Raw genomic sequence first — 22917 nt, 5'->3', positions numbered from 1 at the left:
ACATGGGGGTACAGGGGGATACAAAGGAGTACAGGGGGATACATGGTAGCACAGGGGGATACGAAGGAGTACAGGGGAAACATGGAAGTACAGGGGGATACAAAGGGGTACAGGGGGATACATGGGAGTACAGGGGGATACAAAGAAATAGAGGGGTGACATGGGAGTACAACCTCGTTGCCAGGGACTTTTCCCTAGGTTGGGGGCCGCCCCCAAGTTAGGGAAAAGTTCCTGGGAACGAGGTTGATGGGAGTACAGGGGATACAGATACAGAGGGGCATACCAAGAACTACAGGGGAGAACATCCGAGTGCAGGGGGAGTCGTGGAAATAAAGGGAGATACATAGGAGTACAGAGGAATGCATGGGAGTACAAGGGGGGACGTTGGAGTACAGGGGGATAGATACGAGTACAGGGGAGTACATGAGGATACAAAGGAGTACAGGAGGACATGGGAGCACAGGGGGATACAAAGCAGTACAGGGGGGACATGGGAGTACAGGTAAAACATAGAAGCCAAGGGGAGTCATGCGAGTACAGGGGGATACATAGGAGTACAGAGCGGTGCATGGGAGTACAGGGGTGACATGGGAGTACAGGGGCGACATGGGAGTACAGGGGTGACATGGGAGTACAGGATTGACATGGGAGTACAGGGTTGACATGGGAGCACAGGAGGAAATGGGAGTACAGGGACGACATGGGAGTACAGGGTAGATACATGGGAGTACAGGGGGGACATGGGAGTATAGGGGGGTACATAGGAGTACAGGGGGGACATGGGAGAACAAGGGAATACATAGAAGTACAGAGGGATGCATGGAAGTACAGGGGGATACAAAGGAGTACAAGGGTGACATGGGAGTTCAGGGGTGACATGGAAGTACAGGGGATACATAGGAGTACAGGGGGGACATGTGAGTACAGGGGATACATAGGAGTACAGGGGTGACATGGGAGTACAGGGGATACATAGGAGTACAGGGGGGGGCATGTGAGTACAGGGGGATACAAAGGAGTACAAGGGTGACATGGGAGTTCAGGGGTGACATGGGAGAACAAGGGAATACATAGAAGTACAGAGGGATGCATGGAAGTACAGGGGGATACAAAGGAGTACATGGGGGACATGGGAGTTCAGGGGGATACAAAGGAGCACAAGGGGGATGCATGGGAGTACAGGGTTGACATGGGAGTTCAGGGGTGACATGGGAGTACAGGAGGGACATGGGATTACAGGGGGACATGGGAGTACAAGGGGACATGGGAGGACAAGGGAATACATAGAAGTACAGAGGGATGCATGGAAGTACAGGGGGATACAAAGGAGTACAAGGGTGGCATGGGTGTACAGGGGATACATAGGAGTACAGTGGGGACATGGGAGTACAGGAGGGATACAAAGGAGTACAGGGGGCATGAGAGTACAGGGGATACATAGGAGTACAAGGGTGACATGGGAGTTCAGGGGTGACATGGGAGTACAGGACGGACATGGGAGTACAGGGGATACATAGGAGTACAGAGGGATGCATGGAAGTACAGGGGGATACAAAGGAGTACAGGGGGGACATGGGAGTACAGGGGGATACAAAGGAGTACAAGGGTGACATGGGAGTTCAGGGGGGACATGGGAGTACAGGATGGACATGGGAGTACAGGGGATACATAGGAGTACAGGGGGGATGCATGGAAGTACAGGGGGATACAAAGGAGTTCAGGGGGGACATGAGAGTACAGGGGATACAGTTAAGTAGTACAGGGTGATGCATGGGATTAATGAAGATATCTGATTTTAAGGGGGTACATGGGAGTACAGGGTGATACTAAGGAGTACAACGGGGACATGACAGTACGTTGGATGGTTACATGGTAGTATATTAGTGACTTATATATTGGTATACCTGGGAATACAGGGGGTGATGAGAGTGCATAGGGGTATACATGGCAATACATAGTGCGGGGGCCATAAATAGCAGTATAGCAACAGTCGAATTATAAAAGTTAGGGGAGTGCTATAAGATTAAACTGTGGGATATAAGAATGTTATAAAACTTACCAACAACAGAGCAAACAGAAAAAAAGACATCAGACGATATCGGAACATCTTGACATCAGAATAATTCTATAAAACTGGAAAAAATTAAAACGGTGATTATCGAACAAGAATGCCGTAAAGAAGATCGAACGAAATTTAACGATCAGAAAATCAGGACCGTTGATTTGCCTTACCTTAAGGTCTCTTCCAAAGCGGCTCTTCTTACCGCACAAACAAGTCGTGGTAGCTTTTTCCTCGAACCGGTTTCGATGAAAAAACTATTCCCGTCACTGATAAAAAAGCCCTTTATTGACTGCATTATTTACTCTTGTACGTCTCAGTGTTTTGTTGTCTTAGAATTGCGAACATTTTCGTGTTTCTTGTTTTTGACGTATATTACTTTTTATTTATGACATTTAATATTTGTATTATATTCATCTTATGGTATCGTAATTTCTCGAAAAATAGTGCGTGTATATTTCTTGATAAATAACGAAAGGGGCAGCCAAAATTGTTACTGTGTGTAGCGAGCCTAATGTTTGAAAAGATAACTGTGTTATTGAATAGATAATTGGAGTAATAAGTTTTTTCTCTGCTTACTAATCGGAAATAAACTGATTGGATTTGGCTACGGTTAATCAGATTTCTATCGAAGGTTTTGTACTGAATAAAATGATGTTACGTTAGAGTATTTGAGAGCTGAAAAAATTGTCCAAAAGAGTACTTATGCTGCTTAGGGGAAATTAAATGCTCTGAGTATTCTTGACCTTGTTTTACACCAAGCTTCGTAATTCGGTGTCTTTGGGTTATAAAAAGAAAATAGGAATAGGAATGATAGATACTAGATAGAGCAAAGCGGCGCGCGGAATTTGATCTGTGAGTTCAAATCTGTTATTTCGCTACTGTTTAGAATAACTAAAAAGTTGAGCCTATTACTGGGGACACCCATCGGTTCATTTCGGTCGGATTTCTGCTCGGAGAGCATTACTACAGTAGTCTCAGAAATTCGAGTTAAACTGTAAAGAAAGACGAAAATTTTCTTCAATGAAATGTCACCTAAACACTGAAGAACTTATCTCCTTTTTTCGGTGGCAAGTACATCATCTAAAATGCGAAATAAGGCTAGTAGCATTTTTAGGGTGGTCAACCGCAGGTCGGAAATCGAAGGATAAGAATCCCTTCCCTAAAATCCCTTTAGGTTTTTTAAAAGGCTCTGGTTATAAATGGAGGCACCATTTTGAGTATCATTGGGCATCTGAGTTCAGCTTGAAGATCTTTCTGCAGTAACTCCTTGTCAAACGGTCTGCAAGTATGGAAAATACCGTGAAGTTCCGATAGAAACGACCCCCCGTGAGTAACGACCCCGCCGGCAAACGTAACGTCAAAACTTTGTGGCTTCTAATAAATCCCGAAAATAGCGAGCCCTCGAAAGTAGCCAGACCAATATTTTTTTTATTACGTTATACACATACCGAATGCCTTTATTGTTGTCCAATCCATAGTGAAATTTTCAATGCACAATGCTGATATCTTCGTGCATTGACAAATTGATCCCAATAAGGCACTTTACAACAAGGGAAAGCCTAAGCCATCATTCGTCTGATTCGTCCTTGATATCAGTTTACTGATTGTATAATGTGAAAACTAAAGTGTTTTAATTTCGTATTAATAACAGGAACGTTCCTTCAAAATTAAATTGAAAACTCTATATACTGCAGTATAAAACGCATTGGTGTGTCATGGACTAAAAGCACTGAGTTTAGCTTTCCTCCTCCTAAGTCAGAGAAGAATTCGATTTCGTCTTCATCGGCTGAATCATTCATGCGGTAGTCCGGTAGACTATCGATGTTTATTTCACTGTCCCTGCTACCAGAAATGGGCAGTGCAATACCACATTTCACAATAAACGGATAACGCTGTGTCTTTCAGCCGACGCGAGATCTCTTGCCATGCCGTGCCCACCCATTTCGTGGAAAGCACACGCCGACCACAGCGCTCACTTTTCCACTCAAAAATAGCTCTGGGTTTTCGAACAAGTGTTCCATAGTGAGTCTGTCAACACTCTTCTTCTTCTTCTTCTTCTTCTTCTTCTTCTTCTTCTTCTTCTTCTTCTTCTTCTTCTTCTTCTTCTTCTTCTTCTTCTTCTTCTTCTTCTTCTTCTTCTTCGAGTGGTTGAATCTTGCTCGTTGCGCCTGGAGGTGCAAGCCCCAATGTCGTCTGGCACTCTTGCTTCAGAATGGTCTTTATTCTATCTGCTGTTTGAGCTCTGTGCGAATCATATTATTTTCATTTCGGAAAAAAAAGAGCTAGCCGCGCTAGCTTTGTTTCATGGTTTTTGTTCCCCGAAAGTAACGTCTTCCCGGAAGTAACGACTCCCCGAAAAAAGCCCCAAAGGCTACTAATTCCGAAAGTAACGAGGGTCGCTACTATCGGAACTTTACAGTACAATTGTTGAATGCAATTATGCGAAAATGAAAATATGAATGATAAGGAACGCTAGAGCGGAGGATGTCGAAGGCGGAAGCCACACGCAAGTATAGGAAGACTGAATAGGTCTGAATAGTGAGGAAGCCTGACTTGTTATAAGCCTCGTGGTTTCTTTCAGGTTTCCTCGCCATTTATTTTCTTTCTTCAATTTTTTTCTTCATTTTTTCTTCCCATCTGTAAATGTTGTGTATATGGCGAAATAAATATTGTATTGTATTGTATTGTATTGTATTGTATGTCTGAGATCCGATCTTTCAAGTTGTTTCGGAAACGAATGAAAACGGATACCTGTGGGCCAAAAGGTTGCGTGTTTAAAAATCTCCGTTTTCAAGTTAGAACCATTGGAAACCGATTCATGTAGAGGGCCTGTGTGAATTGCAGGCTTACACAGTTTTCGACACTGTAAGAATCGGTTGATGTCTACGGCTGTATTTTAGTTGAACCCGCGATCGTCTCAGCCATTATTCAGGTCATTAAAATAGACGCTGTATAAGCTGGTTTTCACCGTCTCTGAACTTTTCTTTCTAACATGAAAATGAAGAATAACTGAAGAGATTGAAAAGGGGTGCTGGAATATAAAACAGATTAGTGTAATCACACCTCCAAAGTTTTGCTTTCAGTAGCTGGTACTAAAAACTATCCAACAACCGACCCGATTTAGTGATCCGTAGAAAAATATATTTTTAATAAATTTAATAAATTTGTAAATTTGTGTAGGGCATATAATTTCATGACGAGATGATCAACTGATACGCTTTACAGAATGGGCACACTCTCGAGATCGAATTACAATTTGGAAATGTTGGTTTTTAAGGAATGGGGAAAACCAGAGTACCCGGAGAAAAACCTCTCGGAACAAGGACGAGAACTAACAACAAACTCAACCCATATATGACGCCGAGTCCGGGAATCGAACCCGGGCCACATTGGTGGGAGGCGAGTTCTGTGCCATCCCTGCTCCCCTGCGATGTGAATGCTTTTGTATAAAACTCAGAGTTCGATGAAATCATTGACTTTTCATGGCCGTTTTCTCGTTGCGGTACAATTTATGATGCGGACAAATTGGGCTTTAATTTCATTTATAGATGGATATTTGAAAGCGGATCGGTTCAAGTCCGATTGCTTCTCATTAAGAATGCGATGCAAATTGCTTTTTGTCGTTAAAAAACTCCAGAGTTACAAATATAAAAACCCATAAACGTCGTGTCGTCTTTTCTTCTCTCTCCTCCCTCTCGTGCTTCTCCTATCTCCGTCTCTCTTTCGCATCTTTCTCAACCTTCTCGGGGCGAAAGGCCCACGTTTTGGTATAGTTACGCGAAAGCTACTCAAGTTAACATCACCACCATTTCAAAAATTCGGCTAGATTTGAGTTAATATTTAATTTCAGCCTTTATATTATCACCTTATCAACTGGAAATGAATGAAGAACCGAAAAATGAAGATCAGAAAAATGACCAAGTCTACAAGGAGACGGACAGTGGCGTTTGATGTAGATAATTTCAAAATTGAAGAACATTTTAAGAAGTTAAGCGATAAGTCGAGTGAGATCGCTAAAACCCGCTGCTACGCGCGCGGAAACTTAACGCGCGTGAAGGGCAACGCGTGTTGAGAAAGAAAAGTATTATTTTTGATACAAATTGACATTGAAATTTTTATTCTCGAGTAAGATACGCAGCAAAAGTGGCAAAAATCTTGAATGATTAACTTGAGAGACGTTGTTCGTGGTTTGTTTGAAAGTCAACGGAATTTTAAATCCGAGTTCTTTAGTTTTCCTTTCCGATCACTAATTCGCCATGCATTGTCTACAGCGTTTAGTTGCGTTTTAATTTTCCTCAACAGTTTTTAATTGCGTATTGAGTAGGCGCAACGTACCAGCTGATGTGTTTGTAATTCCATCAAGTTTTGCTTACGTGGTATAAAATGTCATTTCTAAAGTTATTTCAAAGATGTTTTTAAAAGACGACACAAGGATAGCTGAAAAGTACAATGTCTTTCAATCCATTTAAAATGTCTGTTTCGGAACAAAAATGAGAACGTTTCTGCAGATAACATAAAAGTGATACACAAGCTTTGCTTGTTATATCACTGTTCTGAATATTAAACGAAAGTTTCTGCCAAAACTGAACTTTCAGTAAATAAAACGCAGCCTAGAGTTGACATTAGAGATGAAGCTAACAATCCTCTATTGTCTCTGTCTCAACTGCCAATGTTGGGAGAAAAACTATATGCAAATTTTGAGACTGATAACATGTCAGCAAATTAATTCCCAATGAAAATTTTAATTTCTGTACATAACTTTTTCAGCTAAGATCATTGTTATCACGTTTCGATGTTGGCGTTTCAATTTTAATTTTTTTTGTTAGTCCACCCCAAGCCTGCTAAGAATCACACTTTCTTATTTCTGTTTTTCGGCTAGACAGCCTGAGATTGTTCAAACCGAATTTCGAAATTTATCGCAATCATATGAGTAATAGTGCTTAGATCTGTGTTAGGAGCTTTCGGGAAAAAATTATGAACACATGTGCACTTGTTGTAGCGTTTTAAAAAGCGCGAATTCGGCCATGTAAAGCATGACCTTGTATCGGCATTCAATCGTCACCAACCTTCCAATCGTTCCCTCATTGTTCATCTCGGAGAAATTCTTCATTGTTTCGTTGTCCGTTGCTTTTAAAATATCAAACGAAAATAAGTAACGGATTGCGCGAATTGAATAATGGTTAGCAACATCAAGAATGGTTGCTCATATTCGGTGTTTTGCGCGCGAAACCCTCTCGATATTCACAAGTTCTTTTAGTCGCGTCATCATAAAATGTAAGTCACGTGATATATGGAGAGCAGAAACAAGAACCCTCGCGTGTTTCCCTCGCGCGGTTCTGACTACGCGTAATTCTATCACTACGGGGTATCGACTATCATAAGGGTTTCTTTTCAAATTATTCTCAAACCATATCCATCAGTATCGTCTCCTTTTGGAACACGGATAGCAACTTTGACTGATACTACGAAAATTGCAGTTTGAAATTGCTGCTATTTGTAAGTCAACTGATCAAAGCACGAGTGACGAGGTCATGCTCTATTCAGTGTGTTTGCGATTCACTCGACAAAAGCACAAACTCGCGTTAGTGTCTCTTCTCGTCCTGCGTTTCTACAATTACGGAATTTTTAATCAAGTAAGACGAAAATGAACCTTGTTTACAGTCTATTGAAATTTACAACGTCTCGGGTTCAGTTTCGCCGCGAGTTTGCCCGCGCAGGCTGTCATTTTCCCCTCGAGAATTAGAAGAGTAACACAGCAGCTTCTTGCCTTCTCCCAGTCTTTTCGTCAGTGATTTTAACCATGGAAAGCTCCTTAAATTGATGAACATGTTCTTTAGGTATGTGTTCTGGGGGATTTTTAATATATGTTGTCTGATTATGCTTTGTTAGCTCGTGAAGCGGATCATGAAGAACGCCCCGGCCGTGAGTAGAATCATGTGGCAGCAAGTTAAAATCGCTTCGCCTCAAGTATTTCCTCGACTAGTTTTCGACTTTCTCGAGTTTGTTTTTCCCAAACTCTTTTCCTTGCTGTTTGCACTTACTCAAATGTCCGTTTTATAGAACGAAATCGTTTCGCAACTTAACAAAAACACCGGTTAAAGCGCTCCACGATCCACGCATGTCACAGTTTTACCGCGAACTTGCTGAACGCAGTTTGAACGATCCTGCTGTGAATCTTCATTTTAAATTTTGGTCAGAAAAGCTTCACTGTAGCTTTGGAGAGAGAAATGTCGTAAAAATTTGATCAGATGAAATAATTATAATGGTTTACCGGGATTTTCTTCTTCACGCCCAGATCTTCTCTTGATTTTCTTTTGAGAAAACCTGGGAACGACATCATTGCCGGGGTTGCGACATTATAATCAATTGAGCCCCCCTCTTTGTGATTTATCTTATCACAGATTCTGGTCCGTGGTTGTTGTCATGTTCGGGAAATTCACTGTTCTGAAGCCTTTTGCAGGATCTGTGTAACTTTTTTACTGTATTTGGAAAGAGAAAAGGTGAAGGACTTTATTTTTGTTGGATCTATCGATACAGGTAGGAACGATTGCTCTGTAAGGCGATCTGGAACGCCAAGTCTTCAAAGATGGCGAGGCCCAGCTTGGGTCTTCGTGTGGACTGTACTTTGACATGTTGTGGAGTATTTCGCCCGCTTTTACGCCCATCCTTGCATAGCTTGAAAGCGTAAAAGTGATTGTTTGATGAGAGATGTTATATACAAACGTAGGAAATGTAACAAGGCGAGCTCTCTGTGACTTGCACAAACGGTTTGGCTACGTGAAGTCGCCCCACGACTATAAATAAATATAAAGCTTGTGAAATTTTATGGCGTTGTCGCGGGAAAAATACAGAAGTCTTAAAAAGTACAAATTCGTTTTCAGCGCATTAGAATTGCCTTACATGATGCTCTATCTGATAGCGTTTACAAACATGTAATAGAACTGGCAATCCGCTTTGTTTTTCCTTAATCACGATAGTGCAGTTGAAAGCACATGGTGTAAACTTAACTATATATTTGTACGACATTCTGAATACTATGATCACCATTAAATATAACTAAGCTTGTATTATTGTGTGGAGAGTTGTTGGGGGTTTTGAACGTCAGACATGATTTTGAATGCTTCCATAGCTAGCTAGGCTTCTGTCTAGTTTTGAGGATGTGGGGAGGCGGACATCAGCAGCCATCTGCAAATGCTCAGCAATGGTGGCCAATGTCTTACAACTACCAGTATCAAACTCAACCTGCAGGTAAGCATTGCAATGTTTTGCTTTTGTGATAGAAGTGCAGCTCAGGGCTGATAAAAGGTTGCTCAAGATAGGTTGATTTAGTTGAAGCAAAATCCTTTTTCTGCCCACTTGGTCAATGGTGAAGCCATTTGCCAAATAAACAGCTGTAATGAAGATGCCGCCAACATCACTTGTTCGTTTTAACGTACCAAAATAATATTTGCAACAAACAACTTCCCTATTGAGAAAAAAGTAGACTTATATTGAGGCTTTGACCTTCCACTGGCAAGAAGAACTCTACTACAGCAAGAGGCGAGCTTAAATTTCAGTTTTGTTTGAGCCCTGAGCAACTCACAACATTGCAACATCAATAAAAATATGTTTATTGCAACATCAATTTTTAGCATGCAAACTAAAACTGGTTTTCTAAAATAACTGTAAAAGAAAGGCCAGATCTGTATTTATTTTGCACCCTCCAATGTTCTCACAGAATGATTTGTAATCAACACAGAATCAAACTTTGTAATTTATTGCAATTTGTACCCTCACAAAATTGAAAGAAAAAGTTCAAAATTATGGTTTTTGGGTGATGCTTTCCTCGAGGCATTTGTGCATTGAAGGCACCATTTGGTTTCTGTAACTCCATTTTAGATAGATAGAATGATTGTTTGATCATTAAAGGTGTTAAGTTTTCAGCATTTTTGTGAGGTTTAACTAGTCCTTTGTTACTAAATTGTAATAAATGGCAAGAATGCAGAATTCTGCAGTTGCACCCACTGAGTACCGACAGATCTGTATCACTTTTGATTGGAAAACAGTTCACTCACATTTGTATCACTTGTACTTAGATTACCGTTAGTCATTTTCTTCTCACAAAACGAAACCAACATTGCTATTATTATACACAGTGTTAATTGAGTGGCTCTGCATGGACATTTTCCTAAAAAATAAAAAGGAAAAATACAGACATGCATGTACATGTAATCTACGCAAGTTTTTCAGGGAAATAAAACGTTGCCTAGAGTTTCTTAAATATTCCATGCAAGGATTGTTTGGCTTAAAAAAAAACCAGGTTTTTTTGAGGCTTCATGCAAACACTACTGACAGTGGTCTCTTTAAGGTTTTCTCAAAAGTCCATCTTCTTTTGTTTTGTTGTAAATTTGTGTTTTGTTAATCTGTAATTACAAAGTATGGCAAAATGAAATGAAAACAACACCTTCACATATGTTTTGCCATTTTAGAATGCTCGATTAATTATTTTGTTGTCAAGACAAAAAAGTCACGATATGTATTAATAATACTATCATATAATATTATTATAATTTTGTATTATCATGAGGTAACAGGTCCAACATGTTTTTAACTTGTAGACTCAAGTCAAGACTGGGCAGCCAAGGCAGCGCTATGGGCACAGCAGCGAATGGCACAGCAACAGATGGCACAATACTACCAGCAACAGCCACAACCACAGGTTAACCATCCCCCATTGCATCAGCAGCCTGTATATGGAGGCTATCAGCCAGATGCACAAGTCAATGCAGGGCAACAACCTCCAGTTAGTGTTGACAGTCAGTTGTTTCACCCAGAAGTTGATGCACCACCCCTCCCTCCTGAGGAACCAGGGGAACCACCAATCCCAGGGTGGCAAGATGAAGCAGACAACCAGATGGGTGATAATATGGAAACAGTTGCCATGGAGGATGAAGCCGAGGAAACTCATAAAGCAGAACCCAAAGTAGATGATGACCACGGCCAAGTTGAGCGTCAAGAGGAAAGAGAGAGACATCCCGCCATCACCCAAGATTACAATCACCAACCGCCGCCTGCACTGCCTGGGATGCAAACCTTTGATCATAACCACGGCTTTAATCGTCCACCTCCGCTGCAGTACAGCCATGTCGCTACTCAACCTATAGACTATGGGCATGGTCATCAGAGCCTTGATTATGGCCACCAAGGCCCTCTTGTTGCAGGAGCTCAGGTTTATGATTATCAACCTCAGTTTGATAGTCATTATTATCATCAGCAGCCTTATGAAATGGAACGACATCATAGGTTTGGGCATGAACATGGTAAACCTAAAAGTCATCCTCCAGTTGAATCTCTACCTGATTTAAGTGGACTGAGTGGTAAGTCTTGTTAATTTGACTGTGTATTTGATTGGTAGAATGCGCTGTTGTTAGTCCACTTATGTGGCAATGTGGACTAAGATTGACAGTTAAAATTCTGTATTTGTAAAATATGGAATTGGCAAAATGGTCTTACTAGGTAACTTACTTAGGAACTTGTAAGTCCTGGCAATTGTGTAAGGTTACAGTGAAATTAATACTTTCAAAATTGTAATGGACATACATTTACAATGTTTATGTACAGACCACTTGTGTACCAAACTTGAATCTCCCAACACGGTCATACATACATACATATTTGCAAATTCTGTACAGTTACTTGTGCATTGCACATGTCTGTCAACAGTATGGCTATGAGAGCACTTTGTTACACTTGAATTGAATTTAGTTGTAGATTATTTGTTGTCTCCAATTCTGTGGTTAACAAATAAGTGATAGGGACAAACTTTAAAACATGGGCAAAGAAATATTATCATTCTTTTCCAAAAATCACTATTTAAAAAAAAATGGTTCAAAGGTGGTTTGAGCTTTGTTGTGAAAATCAAAGTCACTGTCTTTGTATTTTGATCATTTTTAGATGTGAAGAAAAAAGCTCTACCCATGTGGATAAGAGAAGGCCTTGAAAAGTTGGAAAAAAAGAAACAGAAAAAACAAGACCATGCAGAAGAAGGGGAGCCAAAGAAAACAAACCTGAACTTGTCTGGGTCTGCATCTAACATAGCTGGTTATGATCACGGCAAAGTTCATTCTCCAGTGCGCTCTCCAAAGAGCAATGATTCTGACGAGGTATGTGTTCACAGGCCATTTAAATGTTTTTTGGTTAACCCTTTGGAATTCATTGTACAGGCACAGAGTAGAGCTTTTCATGATGTTTTGACATTAATTTTACAGTACCGTGCAAATGTAAGTTAACAGTCTTGACTCGAAACTCGATCCTCGATCCTTAAAGCTATCGAGAATCGAGTATCAAACATTGAGACACTCAAAGAATTTTTCTAGGATCTCGATGACAGATTTCCAGGAAACAATTAATTTCTTGAACCTCAAACAATAAGAGAGAACAAAAGCAATTTTCGCATGGCTCTTGCATGTAATCTTTTCTTAGTTTGGCTAAAAGTGGAAGTAAATCAAATCAGCAGCAGTGAGTGTTGGGTAAATCTGTTTCAGCGAGTTTCTTCCTTCCGTGTTTTATTTTTAAAACACATCTGTTCGTCGTTGTTGTGAAATTAAAACATGCTTAAATTTTTAATAAGCTACAGCAATTCTTTTTAATCAAACTTCAAACTCAATGAAGCGAACTAAACAGTTTCACAAGATTGCGGCTTTTTCACGGAGTGTGACACAATCGCTTCTGAAATATCTTTGCTGCGCAAGCAGTGCGCTGCGCAGATTATACTTGATTGTACTTGAATCTTTCGAATGAAAACTTCGAGAAAAGCATTTCCTTATTTCAAAACGCACAGCATTAACAGTAGAATTTGGCAAGGAACCGGGGAAACTTCAGGGTGGCCCTTCGCTTGCCTTTGAGCAGACTTTGAAAGCTACCACAAATGTTTACATCTTTGGTGTAGCGTTACAAATTTGCATTAATATTATCGAGATCATCTTTAAACTGAAAAGGCAATGTCACATTTTCTTCATTTTCTATCTACTTATTTCAGATTGTAACCTTGTCTTTCTCTGACAGATGACTGGATTACTTGTTCACTTAACCCAGTTAACCCAGTTTTAACAGTGAAGGAACTAAGCGAAACTAAAAGATCGCGAGTTTTTCGGAAGCTGAGAATGGAAACATGCACGATCGTTTTTAACCTCGCTAAACCAGTACTCTGCACTTAATTATTCTTGATTGTACTTTGATCTTTGGAATCAAAACTTTGAAAACAGCATAACTTCCTTGATTATAAACGCACAATACTTTTGGTTGTAATTGGCAAGGAGCGGGAAAACACCTCAAGAGCAAACTCTTTCCAGCTCGAGTGTACACATGCGCATATCGCTCCAACAAAAACGCAAACACTGCTTCTGCAGAGTTGGTTCCTGTAAAAAAGAACCGAGCTGTGGCCTCCAATAAGACGTGCGAAAAACTAATCACGCAAAAAGTTCTTTGTTTCTCTGTCTCAAAACTCAATGCACTCGACTTGAGCCTCGATAGTTGACCCTTTCGAGTTTTGAGGATCGAGGATCAAGTCGCGAAGTTCGAGTTACGAGGGACTGTCAACTTACATTTGCACTTTACTGTACATGTGTCATCATGTCCCACCTTGCACAACCTTGCAAAGAGCTCCAGCTCAAGTAGTCCCACTTTTAACCCCTATAATGATTCATAATCAATCCAGCTTTTTAGGAAGTTAGAAGTATAGATTTCTAAATAAATCAGAGTTTAAAAATTAAATTACTAAAACTTTAAATGTGCAACATCCAAAATACAGAACAAATTTCCTCTTTAATTTCTTGGGTAACATTTCTGTGAAACTTTATATGAAAGCTTAGATGTGCTGGTGACCCCAACTGTCACCTTTTGTCCTCTTTATAATATGCTGCATCACTTAGAAAGTCTTCAGAGAAAATGAAAATGGTACAGCCGAACCTCTTTATTACGGACACCAAGGGGACAGGAATAAGTGTCCGTATTATAGAGGTGTCCGTTTTAGTAGAGGTAGGCTTTATATGGATTTCGGTCTCTCAGGGAACAAGTGAACTGTCCGTAATAGAGAGGTGTCCATATTATAGAGGTGTCCGTAAGGAGAGGTTCCACTGTACATTTCGACGTTCTGACTTTACAAAACAGCAAGAACTTGTAAGTTCTGGAGTCAATGCAAAATGCAGTTGCACCTTTGCACATTGATGTTAGGAATAATTTTTTATCAGAAGTTGCACCTTTGCACTGATGCCAGGAATATCAGATGCAATTGTGTGCCTAATTGTCACTGCTTGTTTTCCTATTTATGATATACTGCATTACCTAGAAAGTTTGACAAGAAAATGTTAGGGATATAAGTTCTGACATTACAAAAGTGAAAATTCACTGTTTGATGTTGTTCAATACCGTTATCATTGAAGGAGAGTGACAAGGTCGAAAAAGGAAGCCATCATTCATCTGAGGAGGAAAGTGATCATGAGAGGCAGAGTAAAAAATCTGCTAAGGATCATCATTCCAAGAAAGCATCCCTACAGCATAGGAAGGCACGGTCTTCAGACGAGGAAGAGGAGGAGAAGACTGAACAGGAAAAACAGCAAGAACTCGTAAGTTTTGATGTCATTGTAAAATGCTGTTGTACTGGCAGTACCTTTGCATAAATGAGTGAAGAATTTCTGTTTCTCTTATGCCCCATTCACACCAACAAAGCATGTTTAATAAAACCAGGTTTAACAAAATGAAAATTGGTAACAGAAAGCTGAACTGTTAGGTTTGACATAGGATTCAAGAAAACTTTAACTTACAGTTTCATTTGTGCTACATCTGTAATTGACGAAAAATCCAAAAGCACCTTCTTTGAAGCTTTTAAATGTGTTTCAGCCTTGGTGTGAATGGGACATTAGACTGTTGAAGAATATTCTTTTTATTCTTCAGTGACTTAAATGTGATGTTACATAGCAGAGTGCGACAACCTAATTTGACATTCTATAGCATTGTTTACACTTGATCCATTACATCTGAGAAGCTGTGGGGCAAATTAGAGTTGTATGTTATGAATTTGAGATAGGATTTCTTTTCTACCTGCCTTGCAATAAAAATATATTCCTTTCTAGAAATTCTTTTAGTTTCCAATGTGTACTGGTTTTCATTAAGAGACCATTCAGCAGAGCCACTTTGTACTGCAAAACAAACAGTGCCACAGGAAAATTCAGTTCATATAGCCAAGTTAAAATAGAATAAACCACTTTATTTAGGTATCAGTGTACAGTCGAACCTTGATTATCCGGACTCACTGGGACTTGAGTAAATACTGTAGTCCGGATAACCGAAAATATGAAAATTAATGAGACAGTAATGTAAACAAAGGAAGTAAAGAAAACAGGATTTAATTGTGAAAAGATCAGAATTGCATTTTTGTACAACCTGTAGTGTATGTTATGATGTACCGGTATTTTACAAATGAAAAAGTTGCTGTTTCAATTGTTACTGTATTCAAAGCGTTCTGAAATGTTCAAGCATGCTTGTTTGTTTCAAGGAATGACAACGTGATCACATAGGGCAGTCTGTCATTCGTTGAAGCTGCATAATTTGGTTAGGGTCAACATTGCTCTGGCTTTCTCTGGCGTGAAGTCTTTCTTAAACCATTCGCCAAATATCTATGAACTCATCCTCATATTTCTTTGTGACTTGTAGATCACAGGGAGTGTATCCATGTTTACGTTATTAAAACATCTTGGCTTCACCTATTTCCTGATCAGAACAGGTTTTAGTTTGTAAGTTCCAGTGGCATTCATACAACCAAGCACAGTTAAACAATCCTTTGCTTTCTTGAATCCTGGAGCAGACTTTCCGTGAATGGAAACAAGGGTTCTTTGCGATAAACATTTCCATTTTCGTAGATATGGCTGTGATTTCAGTTAAAGTCCAATTGTTCGCGTGTTTTTCATTACCCACGGGGAATGAACTAGTCGAGAATGACATTCCCTTACCAACATAACAGTTGATCAGAATTCAGCTAAATGCATCAGAATACATTGTTTATCATGTGCCGCTCGTACTTTTAAAGCGAAACAGATTAAAACCTGGAGTTTAAACACACATTTGGAAGGATTTATGAACTTTTCATCACTTCAATTTTGCAAGATCACGTCTTATTAATCTTCATTAAAAAAAAAACAGGACCAGAGAAGCAAGTCTGGATAATCGAGGTCCAGATAATCATGGTTCGACTATATTTAGTAAAGTGCAGTATAAGGAACTCTCACCAGATAGAATTGTAATTTGAAAATGTTGGTTTTTGAGGAGAGGAGAAAACTGGAGTATCCAGAGAAAAAACCCTCAATAAACACAACCCAGATGTGATGCAAGCACAGGAAATGACCTCGGGCTATGTTGGTGAGAGGCGAGCCCTCTCACATCTACCCGCCATCTCTTTCCCGCTTGACTTTTAATTTTAGGTGTTTCCATCAAATTTGCCTTAAATTTTTTTTTGTTTTTAGTTTTTGTCCCCATGCACTGTAAACACTTAAATGTAAACATGCCTGAAAATGATTGTTTCTTCTTGTGGTTTTAGGCGTTGAATATCCGCAAACTGCTGACAGAAGTTCTTTTAACGGTAACTAATGAAGAGGTGAAAAAAATTGCTCAAGAGACTTATAATGAGGCGCTCAGAGGTACTTGACCTGTCTTGGTGGTTGTATTTATTTGCCAAGCATATCTGGTTGTTAGTTTCTAAATGTATTTGTGTTGTTTGGAATATTTTAACAGGTCCAGCACGGCAGCTGCAGCATTCTGGAGGCCTTGATGCTCTTCGTGGAAAAGGAGGCTATTTAGGTAAGCATTGTCATCATGTATTTGAAGACATGTTACATTCCTATTGTTTGTTATAATTATTTTATCAGATTGTGTTCAATTGATCATATTCCGGAATAAGAATAATCAAAATAGCTGTTAGATTTCTCTTTTTGAGTAAACTTGGGAAGACATTTCTGCAAACTTTTGCTGATTTAAGAGCCATTTTGTACTCCAGCAGTTCCAAATGAAGGTTGTATGTATTGTATTGTATGTATTCCTATTCTGGAATACATACAAAAAGACAGGAATACGGACATGACTTTTGTGTTAAGCCTGTATTTAATGGACCCTCAAAAGAAACATCATGGACATGTGCTTGATTGACACAAAGACAAACGTATCAAATTTAAGAGCAACAGAACAGTCTGTAATGTCTTAACTGAAGAAACCTTATCCTTCAAATAGTCTCACTCTAAAATTAATGTTCTGTCAGTACATGTACCTCAAACACCACTGACTGACATTTTCTGTTTGTAGTTCAGCCAGACCAACTTAATATTAGACATTAGTTATATACTACGCAGATAACCACTGTCCGTAAAGCGAGGTCACAGAAAAGTGTCAGTTGTCTGTGTTAACTGGGCTAATGTAAGAGAAAAGCTAATTGATGAGTATTTTGTCAGGACAAACACCACTGTCCATAATAAGAGGATGGCATTTGAATGGTCAGACTCAAAAGTTAGAACCAACGTTTACAACATAGTAAATGGTCCCACAGGAAAGCACTGCTCAGTGGCTTTCATTTGTAGTTAGAATCTCCTTTTACAGCGTCCTAAAATTAATGATGCCACAGGAAAGTACTGCTCAGCAGCGTTTGTGTGAATTGTGACACTTTGGGGTAAATACAAGTGAAATAAGTGACAACAGCACAAGTACATGTACAAGTAGGAAGGAGCATTCAACAACAAGCTTTATTACCAAATTAAAAAGTTAACAAAGTTAAACTTAATTTACAACATTAATATATTAATACAAAAGAGGTAACATTTACTCAGAATAACTGAAAAGCTAATCGAGCTGAGTAAAACTAAGTAATGTTTAAATATGGAAGGTAGGTTGGCACTAAAGCTTGAGCAAAGCAATTGATTAATCATTAAAAAAAGAGGCAAAGTATAAATAAATAAATAAATAAATAAATAAATCAATCAATAAATACCAGTTGAAAACTCATGAACAGTAAGACTGTAAGATGTTTAACATGACTTTGCTTTTAAACGTTTTAAGGGGGAGGTGTTTAATGCTTTCATCAAGGTGATTCCAAACTTTTACAGCTGCAAAGCGAATGTTGAATTTACCATAGTTTGTTTTGATGGTGTTGATGTAATAGGTTGATTTAGAAACAAGCCTGGTATTGTAACAAACAAGTAATTCAAATTGAAAATAATGCAGCATGGTTAAAAATCACACCTGACGTGAGGCAGACTTAGGGTGCTTTATATTTGTCAGAACTGGCCGTTCAGTTCATAAACACAATGTACCAAGGTGAAGGATACTTTTTATCCTAGTACTTCAGATTTTTTCAAACTAGCACATACCATTTCCAGGGTGATTATTTTTCCAGATTTTTCAGCACCACCCCTTCAAAATGACGTATTCAATTTACAGACTAGGCGGTCAGTACTGGCAAATGGAAAGCGCTTTTAGTTGGCTAAGTGTAGCCAGGGAGGTGATCTTGGGGCTGCAATGAAACAACTCTAGCAGTCAGTGCAGGACTTGAATCTGGGACCTCAATAGTTCAAGTCCAGCAACCAAAATACTTGGTCAAACAGTCACTGCTGAAAGGATCCCATTCTTAGACTTAAATGCTTACTACATGACACAACTCAGTGTCTGACAGTTTAACTCTGTGGACAAAAGGGAGCATTATTTTATTCTGAAGAACTGAGTATACGATGTAAATGCGCAAGGTAGCAGGGAAACAAACTTTGCATTCCCTGAAATTAGTGATTCACATTCATATAGCAGGCTGACAAGGGTCTGCTGAACTTCAGGTCAAATCAGGGATTCCTACCCAAAGAAAAGGAAGGATGTGATTGTCCTGGGCTTTGAGGTCTTTTCTTGCAATTTGTAACTTGATTGTATCCCTTGCATTTTAGTCAAAAAAGTATTTTATTACCTTTGTAGGACTGGGAGGTTATGGTTCAGACAGCGGGAGTGAATCTGAACAGGAATCAGGTGGTGAACAACCGCATGCAGACAGAGAAGAGAGAAGGCATCTCAGTGCTGAAAGAGAAGAGAGTCGGGAGACGCGAAGAAGCCGCTCCCGCAGCCATCCAGACAGAGAAGTGCCGCATAGACACGAAGTTGCTTCTGAGAGTGAAGAAGAAGAGGAAGAGGAAGAAGAGGAGGAGGATAAGCGGACAAAACAACGCCATTCAGGCGAGAAACACAGCAAGAAGGAAAGGCGACATAGGAGTCCTTCATCTTCTGTTAGCGAGAGCTCAAGCTCTGTTTCAGCACATCACAAAAGCCGCCGGAAGAAGCATCGTCGGAGAGAAAGAAGTGATAGCTCATCGCCAAAACAGCGGAAAAGACATCGTCGGCATCGTGGGAAAAAGAGCCGGTCAAGAAGTAGATCACCACGAAAGCACAGCAGCAGTAAAAAGAAACAGAGGAGCGCTAGTGAATCAGAGAGTGACTCTGGTAGCAGAACTTCTAGTAGGCATAAGTCTTCAAAACATAGTAGGGAATACTCAGAGAAGAAGCATCGTCGGAAACGAAGATCTTCCAGTTCATCATCTTACGAACGGGACGGTAAGAGGGGCAGAAAACATAAGGCGTGAATCACGTGATCCTGTGGACCATCAAGGTGGACTTTATTTTATTCTTTTTCTTTGTTGTGTACATGTATGCCTCTTGTATTGTATTGAAAGTAAGTTTTCTTCCTCTCAAAATCGTTTTGTGAGTGCGGGGTTTAGTTGCACCGCAATTCACAAACACCATCCCAATGTGAGCACTTCTCCTGAAGAACGATTCAGTTAGGGGGACAAGCAGCACCGTTTGCAACATCTTACGTGGTTGGTTGAGAGGACAAAAGAGCGAACAACAGAACAATGCTCCCAGCCCTAAAAAACAATGCAGCTGCAGGTTATCAGGGTCCAGTGAAAATAGAGCTTTTGAAGGGTTGCAGGGCTACTGCATAAAGGTCCCAAGTACACTCATTTTTCAACTCCCTAACAGATGTATCTGCCAAAGTGTTCACCTACTGGGAATACAGTGATTGACTGTGTGCTTCTGTGCCACAATACTGGCATGTACACATGTAGATCTTAATGTACTGTCTGTCTGTACTGACTGACTGACTGACTGACTGACTGACTGACTGACTGACTGACTGACTGACTGACTGACTGACATTGTGTACTGGCCAACTGACTAATAGTGTTTTATCGCTGTATTTTGTACGGACTATCTGTAATCCCTGTTCAGACTTAACTACAAATTTAGTGTACAGTGTGTATGCCTGTTTCTGAAACCCCAACTGAAATGTTCCTATATTGGAGGTCTCGAGGTTAACTAGTAGTGTTGTTTTCTATCGGTAAGATACGGAGCCTCTTGTAGTAGGTGTCCTGTAAACGAGACTTGACTGTAACTGACTTTTGTGTCTGGCTTTTCTCGCAGGTAAAATGGACAGAATGATGCTTAACGCCAGAGAATTTTAGTTCCTGTTTTAATATTTTTGATAGAGAGAGAGAGAAAGGGCTGGATTACATCTTTGTCTGGTCTTGCTCTTTGGTGCGATTTTTTACTTCCCATGAACGAGAATTAAAGGACTTTAACTCAGCAACAAAGCTGGCAAATATGAGTTATTCCGTACATTGTACAGGTGAAGAGATACATTAAATTAAATTTTTATGTACAGTATTGTTGTTTTGTTTGACGTGACCGAGGGTGGAGTGATGATGAAAGACAGCTCAAGGACAGTGCCTACTAACACCGAAGTATTTTTGCGCGGCTTATGACTATTTAGGAAAAGCAGATCTTAGCAAGGGCTATTGAAATCCAAAAAGAAAATTGGGGGTAACCACGCATTTTTTAGAGATAATTAAGCAACAATTATTCTAAAAAGCAGTAAAATACAAGCAATGTATGGCGTTTTTATCCAAATTGAAGCTTCATTATCTCTGAAAAATGCATGGTTACCCCAAATTTTCTTTTTGGATACCAAAAGCGCTTGCTAAGTTCTGCTTTCCCCGAATAGTTTTAAACCGCGCAAAACTGTCCTTGTATTAGTAGGCACCACCCATAGGAAACCCGAGTATCTCGAGATGTGCAGAACGTATGCGCAGTAACAATAGTAGGCACCGTCCTTAAGCAACAATTATTCTAAAACCAATAAATTTCAAAACAATATATGGCGGGTTTTTTTCCAAATTGAAGCTTTTTTATCTCTGAAAAAATGCATGGTTACCCCCAATTTTCTTAGCACTTGCTAAGTTGTGCTTTTTCAGAAAAATATCCCTGTATTAGAAGCCACTACCCATAGGACCCGAGTATCACGAGATGCGCAGAACGTATCGCGCTGTAACAATAGAAGGCACCGTCCTTATTGCGGGTGCATCGAGAAAGGAAATAACGAGCGCTTTTCCTTTTGAATGGAAAAACCGGTCGTCATAACAAATGGGACAGTCCTTCCCACCGGAAAGTTTTCGGGAAAAAAAGAAATAACTTCAAATGTATTCTATTCCTCTTTTCTCATTTTTATCGAAATGACCGGAATATTGCAGAACCATTTTTCCTCATCATACTTACGTACCATGCTCCTTGGTGAGAAACGCGGTTTGTTTCCCAAAATTACCAGTGGAAAGAACCGTTCTTTTAATTCCACAAGCTACAACTGTTTTTCCATACAAATGGAAAGCGCATAGAATTGTACTGTTCGTTTTGGCGGAAAATTCTCACCGGTTTTTCCATACAAGTGGAAAGCGCTCGAACAGCTACACTTTGCAGCGGTTACCAATAACACGCGACCTACCGACTTCCAAAGAGTCGGACAAAAAGTTGCGTTTTGGTGGACGTCAATCATAGAAAAGCCCTTGAAATAGCAATGTAACCAAAAAAAATTGACAGCTTTATCCGCTGACGGATGGTAAACTTTATCAACGTTGATTTCCAAGCCAGTTATCGAAAAGAAAGGGCATCGTTATATACCACAGAAGCAGTGAATAGGGCTTTACGCACGCGGTCATTGGCTCATAAAACTCGGGATAGGTAACCACTTTTCCACAAGCGCGCGTTGGACGTGAGATGATAGCCAACGAGGGACGAAGCGCCGAGGTGGTTATAATCATCTCGTATCCAACAAGCAAAAAAAAAAAAAAAAGCACGAGTGGAATAATTGTTTTATTTAAAGTCATCAAGCAATATTGGTAGACCTTGCTGATTTCGCTTTGCAAGAACAACCAGAAGACAATTTAATTGTCGCTATTTCTCGAGCATGGTATGATGGTTCATATACCATGGCCGCTAAGCCAATCAAATCCCTGGAATTGCATATACAATGATAGAAAGCACGCGCCGAGTCGGTTATAATCATCTCATATCCAACAAGTGAGAGTGGAATAACTTCTATTAAAACAATCGGGAAATATTGCTAGATTTTGCCGATTTCGCTTGGCAAGAAAAACCAGAAGACAACTATTTCTTGGGCATGTCAGTATCCGTGAAGTTTCTTGGGTCCGAGAATATTCTTCACCCCTTTCCCTACCCCCTCCCGATCAGCTCTGTAGTGCGTTTGGCTTGTCGGTTTCTCGTCTTCTCCGTTGATATGGTGGAGTTATTGCAGTGTAGGTTTCCTGTAATAATTTATTCGTTTGGGTAAGTCTATCTAATGAGCCTTCAACCTATTGTAGTCTCCTTTGCAGCTGCTAGTGGGGAGGAGCGATGCGTGACGACCCTCATAACATGTCATAACGGCTGCTGAGGAGACTAACCCTCAAACTGGATGACTAGAAGGCCCTGGCTTCTTCCCATTGACCTCACTGCCCTTCAGCAACACGTGCGAG

At 40.0% G+C, this 22917-nt stretch overlaps 2 protein-coding genes across 3 annotated transcripts in view; one reads left to right on the top strand and one right to left on the bottom strand.

Moving 5' to 3' along the window:
• The window catches only part of LOC146466592 (olfactomedin-like protein 2A), a 57090-nt gene extending 54907 nt beyond the window's left edge, over positions 1 to 2183 (bottom strand). Inside the window, exon 1 of one of the 2 annotated variants that reach the window (XR_014867944.1) lies at positions 2060 to 2183. Coding sequence is in view for 1 of the 2 variants with exons in the window: in XM_085127055.1 (XP_084983181.1) it covers positions 2060 to 2107 (48 nt within the window). In the remaining variant the exon portion in view is untranslated. The remainder of the gene's footprint in view (positions 1 to 2059) is intronic. The other variant, XM_085127055.1, reaches the window with a different exon arrangement.
• Positions 2184 to 9197: 7014 nt separating this feature from the next.
• LOC146466591 (uncharacterized) lies at positions 9198 to 20773 on the top strand. Its single transcript, XM_085127052.1, has 8 exons — positions 9198 to 9310; positions 10660 to 11418; positions 11996 to 12204; positions 14482 to 14664; positions 16632 to 16731; positions 16826 to 16891; positions 19037 to 19721; positions 20534 to 20773. The coding sequence occupies exons 1-7, from the start codon at positions 9220 to 9222 to the stop codon at positions 19693 to 19695; spliced, it is 2067 nt and encodes a 688-aa protein (XP_084983178.1). The 5' UTR covers positions 9198 to 9219; the 3' UTR covers positions 19696 to 19721; positions 20534 to 20773.
• Positions 20774 to 22917: the final 2144 nt, after the last annotated feature.

Source organism: Pavona decussata, unplaced genomic scaffold (assembly GCF_977016875.1).
Source record: "Pavona decussata unplaced genomic scaffold, jaPavDecu1.1 SCAFFOLD_143, whole genome shotgun sequence".
NCBI lineage: Eukaryota > Metazoa > Cnidaria > Anthozoa > Scleractinia > Agariciidae > Pavona > Pavona decussata.
The sequence above is the reverse complement of the archived record's forward strand: the minus strand, read 5'-3'. Positions and strand labels throughout refer to the sequence as shown.

Coding starts and splice junctions, on each gene's coding strand:
- LOC146466591 (XM_085127052.1), top strand. CDS start 9,220: ATGTGGGGAGGCGGACATCAGCAGCCATCTGCAAATGCTCAGCAATGG. Junction 12,205..14,481: donor AGAGCAATGATTCTGACGAG/GTATGTGTTCAC, acceptor TTATCATTGAAG/GAGAGTGACAAGGTCGAAAA. Junction 16,892..19,036: donor TGGAAAAGGAGGCTATTTAG/GTAAGCATTGTC, acceptor TTACCTTTGTAG/GACTGGGAGGTTATGGTTCA.